This window comes from Aplidium turbinatum, chromosome 7, assembly GCF_918807975.1.
Source record: "Aplidium turbinatum chromosome 7, kaAplTurb1.1, whole genome shotgun sequence".
NCBI lineage: Eukaryota > Metazoa > Chordata > Ascidiacea > Aplousobranchia > Polyclinidae > Aplidium > Aplidium turbinatum.
Window position 1 is genome coordinate 10,302,289 of NC_137478.1, and position 8,565 is coordinate 10,310,853.

Genomic DNA, 8,565 nt, shown 5'->3' on the forward strand with positions numbered 1-8,565 from the left:
GACACTCTTTTATTTTTTACATTATGTATTAGAAAATAGTGTAGGCTACTGTATTTATTGTAAAATCTTGCATGAAAGACTAAAAGATGTTTAAAGTATTCCTAACTTCACAGGCCTACCTAAAAAGGCTATTGTCGTAAAGCGACGGCCATCACAGGCTGCATTTGATTCTGCTTTTTGTAATAATTCTAAAAGATCAAACAAAATTAGAAAGTTTACTTGAAAATCATATACGAGGAACTAGTGGTTGTACAATAGTTACAAAAACAAAATAAAATGTAAAGAGTAGTGTTAATACCACAAGGTTTGACGTCATTGTGATGCATGTTGCAAGCTGCGAATCCCGTTTTTGGTTTCCCAGAAAACAATTTGCTGCTGTGTTTAGGGTTTTCAAGCGATTTTAGTTCATTTCAGCATAAATCAGCAAATTTCACTTAAGTCTGCACTCATTCGTGAGATTGTGAAAGCTATCTGTCGTTACATTGGTTGTTGCATCGACGCATGCAATCATGCAAGGCACTTTTTAAATTACTTTTTAAATAGAATTGTTAAAAAGGAACATGTGAAAGTACTCTTGAGACTTGAAAAGCACATACGAAGCTCTGTCACTACATTATTCCTAATTTCCGTACAAGTTTCTAAAAAAAAAAATTGACTCTCAACTTCACCATACGTTTTTCAAATTAACACCAAAGTAGCTGTTCGTCATGTCGTAACCATTTAAATAATATTTACACTATTTACACTACACACGAAGGCACCGAAGAAACTTATGGTCATCGAAGTCAGATATTTTAAAATTATAATATTGTGTTCATACAACAGGTAGCCCTAAGAGCCACAAAGATTACGAAAAAGATAAAATATTTTGCTTCAAAACTACTGCTACTCATTGCAGTTTCTGGTAAATCTTGCTTACTCAACTCAAAGCGAGACAAAATTAAATTCATTAGCCAAGGCCTACCCCGAGGCTACTGTTTTACTGACGAACAATTTTTGTGGTTTAATGCGTAAATACATCTCCCTGGTCGACCTCACAAGGAGTATTTTTTTGGTAATTTTTAGGCGTTTGTATTAACCCATTCTGCTTCTTTATCTTCTGAAGCAACAATGAAACAATTTATCAGTAATTTGTTGAGTAGGAAATTATGTTATGACTAGGGCCCGCAAAAGTCAATAAACTTAAAAAATTTTAAGGACCTCCTTAATCCACGAATCGAAGAATAAAGTTGTTTTCAGCACCTATGGGGGACTGTTTGTAAGAAGTTGATAGGTCAAAATAAAGTCAAAATTTTCAATAGTCAAAATTTGTCAAATTGTGGCTTTTGGCAAACTTTTTGTGTTTCTTGAGAGTAATTTTTGTCAAAATCTTTGTAGAAGCATTGTCAATCAGGAACTGCGACACAATTAAACAAACAGCAGGAAATATGTCACAACACCCGCACTGAGATCAGCAGTAACTTTCATCGCAAATTGTCCATTGCTTATTCATTGTTACGTATCTAAATAATTTTTATAATAAACTTCTTTCACAAACGTGGTCTTTTCGAAGATCCACAGTTTGGATTTTAGGAATAGCCTACTGGTACTGACATTCTGTAATGCAAAAATGCCTAAGCAAGCTAAATCGTCTTCAGCAAAAGTTAGACAGATTTTTTAAATTTTTCTATCGCCAAAAACACGATGCACTGTTTATAATCCATGAAACAACTTGACTTTTTCAACAAAATATTACGTTTGGGTCTGAAATCGACAAAATTTTATGTTTGGGTAACTGGTATCAATTAAAGGAAGAACTGTGACTTCTACAAAAAATATTAAAAAGCAATTTCGTTAGGTCAAAATAAAAATGGCCCTAGTTATGACTTATGAAAATCACTAAAACATGATGACGGTACAGAAATGAAAAAAACATTGCATTACCTTATAGCACCAAACTACCTCATCTTTAAAACACAATACTGTATCAGAATATCAATTATCTTTCAGCCCGAAATGATAAACTATGCTTGCTCGAGATAATTCAGTCATGCAAGGCTACATTTCAATTTTAATCTAAACGTTTAACTTCTAACAAGCTTTTATTTGAATGGACTTTATGAGACATTGGCAATATCTTCGGTGTTACAAGATATGTATTTTGAAATCACTGATTTGTAAATAATTTTGCCAGGTCGATGCATTTGCATCATTTATAAAACATAATATTATTAAAAACTGTGATGATGCCTACAGTATCTTATTAAACTTAAAAGTTTTATGCTGACATAATTGCAGAAGGTGATGAAAATGTACAGTTCTGATAAAAAAGAGAAAACAATCGTTTGTTGCATTGATTTTCACGTGCATTGATTTTTGCATCTATATTGCTGCTTCATGTTTAGCAGCTTTTGAAACATGTAATGTTATCCTTGAAACCTCTCGTCGTCGTTCGTCAAGAAAATAGAAAAAACGTGAATACCGTTTAAACCTGGGATTGCAACGGTAAGTTAATATCGTCGCGGTAAGGTTACTGCTACGTCACTCGACTTTCCTTGTGCAGCGGAGAGGTATTGCAGCTTGTACGTCTGAAGTCAACGTTGTAGAGTAAAGTCTACATCACGTTGTTCAGAGCAACAGTTACGAATGAATAGTTACCACGTTTGGCCTACTAAATACCATGTTTTCAACTTCGCAACGTGGCCGAATAGTAAGTTCGTCAGCACAATCGACCATGAGGTGTGGTTGTTTTATCAAACATTGTCACCTAGCCTATGCAATGCATTAGGACTTACAATACTTTAGCAGCTGAAAGTAAAGTAAAATTTTCAAAATTCTGTGTAAGTTTGGCAGTGGTTTAGAAATTTCAGACAAAAGTATATCAGTTGATAACAATGTTTATTTTTCGTTTGCCGCATTTTAGCGGAGGAGCTATGCACAATTGCACATAGGAACTAAAAAACATCTTTCGCTTGTGGGCATGCATCTTTAATTCTAATTTTCAAATCTTGACAATTTAAGCACGTTAAGAAGTGTCTATCCATTTTAATAGTCGCATTTTGTCTCAGTTATATTATATCACCTTCGAAGCATAGTTTTTCGATCCGTTTGAACTTCCTTGCGTCGCCTTTGTTTGTCACTGAACAGAACGTTTCAGCTTTCACTTTTCTGACTCAAAAATCCCCAGAAAGTTTCTTAAACATATCGAGTTGACACTATCGGCAAACTCTTACGTCACAGTTCGAAAATAAACGTGATTTGCAAAATCTTGAGGCATATATAAGGAAAGGCATGTACAAACAACATGCCAGTTCACTTAGAAGTTGAGGTACAGCAACAAAATAATTTTGCTGGCTTTTCTAAAATTAAAAAAATGTTTTAAATTAGTTTGAAATAGCTGAAATTTGATTTTCACTTTTCAGCAGAATCTTATATTTACATTGAAAATATTCAAAACTCAACTTTGCAGATTTGCACTTTGTTTTTCGAAAACAGTTAACATTGGATTTCAATGGAATCAAATTGTATTTGGATGATTAGAGCGTTTCAAAATAACTATAGCATCTCTTAAATTGTATAACGTATGGAAAAAGGTTACCAATAAAGCGGATGAAACACATCAATAAAGATTTAATCAAAAAAATAACCGTTTCAACTGCGATCTAACCTTTTTTGCTGTTTCAAAATTTATAAGAGTCATTTTGGGCGCAGTAGTTGATATGTAATGATATGGTTTCACACAAAATCAGAACTTCAAACTGTCTTGCAACTAGTCTAAAATATACATAAAATAAGACTTCATTAATGCATCAACGCTATTGCTAACATATGTTGTTTGAACTTAAATTATTTATTTTTAAACTTTATATCTAATTTTTTTCACTGCTTTGCAAAATGTTACTGTATAAAAAAATTAATCAATGCTAAATAAATATTTTTTGTAAAGCGAAGCCATTTTTTTTGAAAACTCGTGATAGTGTTGAACGAATTTGAATACATAAAAGTGTGAGATTGCTAATTAAAGTAATAAAGAAAGTTCGTTGTCCTTTAAATGCAGGACAAAAAGCTGTTCTAGATTATGTATACTTGCAAATAAATTGCAAAGATTCACGAAAAACTTGTTAGGCCATGTACAAAACGTAAACGTTGACATTTGTTCTGGATAGTTACGGAGTAGTTTATGCACAAATCATTGCTTTTCGTTCCTGTTCTGTCAGAGGTGGCATCAAATGAATAACGTTTGAAAGCATTTTCTTGCTATACGCACATATATGTTTATTTGGAGAGCGATGGTTTTATTTAGAATTAATAAAAATAGATAAATGGATTGTGTGATCTTTGTTTAATTTCTGTTAATAATTTATTCATTATTTTTATCAGAAACACCATTTCAGATTTGAATCTTAGATTTGTGTGCTAAAGCTGCTAAAGAATGAAAGGTAATTTAAATTTATCATGAAAACTGAACTAGATTTCCATGTTAGTAAAATTCGTCGTATTAAAGGTTTCATTTTGAACATAGAAACCTTTCGAAAAAATGTCCACTGAGTCCACTGAGTTCACATAAACATATGATTTGTTGGTACAATTTGGCTGCTTAATAAAGTGTCTCAAGACTCTTTACACGTTGCTTGTAACTGGAAAAAAAGAATAGCTTGATTGCCTTTAATCAATATAAATATTTACTATCAGAAAATATCTGGACTTCATAAAAAGTCATGACTTTATTATTTTGGTGTTGCCTTGACCGATGGAAATGTCGATCTGCTGCTTTTCTTGTTTTTTCCAATTTCATAATTTTTTAAATCACTTTCTTGTCTTTATTTTAGTTTCATATGCATTTACAATCACTTTTGTTGTCAAACTATTCATGATGGGATCCAGCTTTTCGAACGGATGTAACAGCACTAGCGAATGTGAATTCCATGGCGAATGCATCGATGGCGGTTGCGCTTGCAGGCAGAACTGTGATGAATACGGTGTGTAACTGTGTACATTACCATTCATGCATTTACAGCTTAATAAACTAATTTTCACATTTCTTTCCAACAATTACAAGGATTGAATTTGTAGTCGTTTACTAACTACTGGATTGACAAATAAATAAGCAAACACATTATTGATATCATTTGCAAGGATTGGTTTGTTGTTGCAACAACGGTCAACAGTATATTTCAAAAGCAAAGTTAACCTCATCATGTTTTTATAACGCAATTGTAATCGCTTCACGCTAAAATTTCGTTTTGTCTGCTACTTTTACGTTTTCAATTTGATTAGGTGTTGTTTTTCTTTGCGGGAGTGATGGAAAGTATCATCTAAACTTTTGTTACCTTATGATGGCATCATGCCAAAATCAACAAGAAATAAAAATTGTCTCCCTTGGAATTCATAATCGCTGCCATTCTCTTACCAACACGCCATCCAAAAACCTAAGCTCAGGTTTGTGAAATGATATAGGCTACATTTCCAAGGTTTTATGTTTACGTATTGAATTTTTGTTTGTCGTATCCAGGCTTACGCCAGGTGATTGAAAATTAGGATTAAGTGGAAGGGAAGGCAAGGAAGTCAATCTTCGTGAGTTTGTGACCACCTTTAGGCATACCTCTAAGTGTCCCGCCAAAGACATATCCGCATATTTTTGAGCGGTGTTGAACCGGTGTCCTTTCGAGTGTCGTCTATCAGCATCGACTATCAGTATTGAATGACCCTTACTTTCAACCCCACACTGTACTGTATACCAACTTCGAATGTGACACTCACAGCTAGATATTGTTGTAAAGGCAAACATATTTTGTTGGGCAATTTGTAAACTATGTGTTAGAGATTGTAACATACCATTGCAAAGATATTTACCGCTTCAAACTCACGTCACGTTACAAATTTTTCTTTTCACGTAGTAAACATCAGGTGCTTAAATTTTTCTAATTTTTACACAAATTCCTGGACAAGTCATTGCTGATTTTCTTAGTATTCTACTGTAGTTGTGCAATATAAATATGAGCTTGAAACAATCAGCGCCTGCATCTTGCATAGACCCTCATGCACTAATATGTCAAAGAAATGGGAAACAATAAGCACAGGGGCGTTGGACAGACAGATGAGAACTCGTTGACAATTAAGACATTTGTTGTCCTATTCAGATGGAGGAAACAGACGAGCATTTTGTAAGTTGAAAGACAATCCTTGTCAGAATTACGGAATCTGTGTTTTTGATGAAACCTCACATTGTTTGTAAGTATTACACTGAGTTTATCCAACTTTGTCTACATGCTACAAAAACACGAAGTAAAGTTGTCGAATTAGCATTGATATTCAAAATTTATCTTTCTATGCAACAACGCGTGTACAGCAAGTTATCATCGTTATTTTTTCTTGGTTGCGATTTGGACATTAGATTTTGAGAGATTTTAAGAAGCAAAATACTTAATGGTGAAGACAATCTTTTTAAAAAGTGATTCTACACATCTTAGTAAATTTCTGTTCTACACTGGAGTATTTATTTTTTTCAGGAACAGTATCAAGGGGCACTAAGTTGGTTATTCTAAAATTCGTAATTTTTTTTTAGTTTTATGCGTCACTCTTCTCAAAGCGGCCATAAATGTGTTATTGGCCCGCGACGCTGAAAACTGTATCACTACGCAGCTGGTTATCTGTTTTGTTACAACGAAATAATAAAATTAAATTAAAGTAAAGATCTTCCGAAGGTTTTGCGCAAAATGTTTTGTTAAAAGGTTTAAGGAAAGGGTAGTGGAAGTCGCATATATATATATTATAATTATGAAATGCTATGATTTGTACTTAAAGGTGTTCAAATGGATTTGAAGGGGAAAGATGCGAATTTCGAAAAGACAATGATGAAGAAAAAGAACTCCCATCTATTCGACGACATTATCGAGGGATCATGACAAATCAAAATCCAAGGAAGACTGTTTATCAGGACGAAGCGATACTCGTTGCTTTTTGTGCACTTTCAGCAATGTTTTCTGCCATTGTGACGTCTTCGATATGCTACAGGTATCCAAGCTATTAATTTACTGTAGGCTATGCTGTGAATAATAATACTGCTTGTGAAAGATTTTTTGCTGCATAAAAGTCAAAGACGTTCTTTCGCTTCACTGGCCACTTTTATGCGTAAGGTTGAAGTACCAACACAGCATTTACTACTATTGAGTATAAACATAAAATAGCAAACTTTTTTGGCTATGCATGTACCCCTTATCAAACCTTTAAAAGACAACTACTTTTACATTAAAAAAATAAATACTAGAGAAACATATAGCATGACAGAAAAAAAAGTCTAATCTGAAAATTTGAGAATTGTAAGATTAGAGTTATCTTCCTTCTATTTCGACCTTATTCACAGAGAAGCAATATATAGTGACAAAAATTTTCTTTGACCTGTTGTTAAGATACAGTAGCGAATCCGCAAAAAAAAAGTTGAAAAGCACCAAAGGTTTAACGACGTAAAATTTGTAATGAAATAGATAATGTAGAAGTTGCTGTTCAAAAAAATAAAGACTGTGTGGGAGGGGAGCCGACACAAACCGAATATTTTTCCAGCCCAATCTAAGCTTATCATCGTCTTAATGTTATGTCGGATATGATGAAGAAAGCTTAGTAGTTGCAGATATTTAACACAATTTTATATGATTTTTATACTTCAATTAACTCAAAGCTAGTGGCTTTCAAAACTTTCTTAACCCTCTCTGTAGCGACACGGGGTTGTATGAGGACGCCCCAGTCTATAGTGAAATAGTTCATACAAGGAAATATACTAGAAATGTGAAATTTCTTGACTTTATTTTTTTCGAATTTTCCAAACCTACATTGGTCATTTTTCTACCTTCCTGCAAGCATTTCGTCTCAGGTGGCTATAGACATTTTCGTGCAATGCTGGTTATACATAAGCTTATGTTAATGTTAGTGCAATTACTTTGAAATGTAAAAACGCCCAAAAATGACTTATATTTATGAGTAAAAGTAGTTTTGTTTTTAATTTAGCATTACTCTATGTTATAATTCAATAATTTCAATTTTGAAGCTATTTTCAAGAAATTAGAATAAAAACCGACTTTCTAACGTTTTTTCATCTCAAACAATTTATTTTAATAAATTTGTTGGGAAAAATTTATTTTCTACACGCACAATACACATGGCTATTATCTTGTAAAATGTTTTAGCTCTATGATTTTCATAGTTCCCGTTATTAGCGATTAATTACCGCGGGGCTAAGATAACCCGTGAGTATATTTTCCGCGTACGACAGCTCGTACTAAGATAGGGTTAAAGTAACATTAGAATAAATCTATAAAGTACTTAAAATGGCGGACGGTGCTAACTGATCAACATGTTTCGTCCATGATAAAATGTTGGATAAAAATTAAAGCTGTGCATTTTTTTACTTAAAATTAATTACTAAGTTGATAAACTATTTAAATAAAATGATGCAAAAAAGTAACAAATTAAGTTTGACTGTTTTTAAATAAGATTTTGGAATTCCAGATTTTGATAAAACAAGGAAAAGAAAAAAAATATAAATCGATCCCGAGATGCCAAAAAAAATGGGACGATTATGGCACAAACTGA

General features: G+C 33.1%; 1 protein-coding gene across 1 annotated transcript; it reads left to right on the forward strand.

Annotated features, from left to right (window-relative positions):
- The first annotated feature begins 4,852 nt into the window (after window positions 1-4,852).
- Window positions 4,853-7,009, forward strand: LOC145773737 (tomoregulin-2-like). Its single transcript, XM_082584872.1, has 4 exons — window positions 4,853-4,958; window positions 5,257-5,418; window positions 6,120-6,210; window positions 6,784-7,009. The coding sequence occupies exons 1-4, from the start codon at window positions 4,853-4,855 to the stop codon at window positions 7,007-7,009; spliced, it is 585 nt and encodes a 194-aa protein (XP_082440998.1).
- Window positions 7,010-8,565: the final 1,556 nt, after the last annotated feature.

Coding starts and splice junctions, on each gene's coding strand:
- LOC145773737 (XM_082584872.1), top strand. CDS start 4,853: ATGGGATCCAGCTTTTCGAACGGATGTAACAGCACTAGCGAATGTGAA. Junction 4,959..5,256: donor GCAGAACTGTGATGAATACG/GTGTGTAACTGT, acceptor CAATTTGATTAG/GTGTTGTTTTTCTTTGCGGG. Junction 6,211..6,783: donor GATGAAACCTCACATTGTTT/GTAAGTATTACA, acceptor TTGTACTTAAAG/GTGTTCAAATGGATTTGAAG.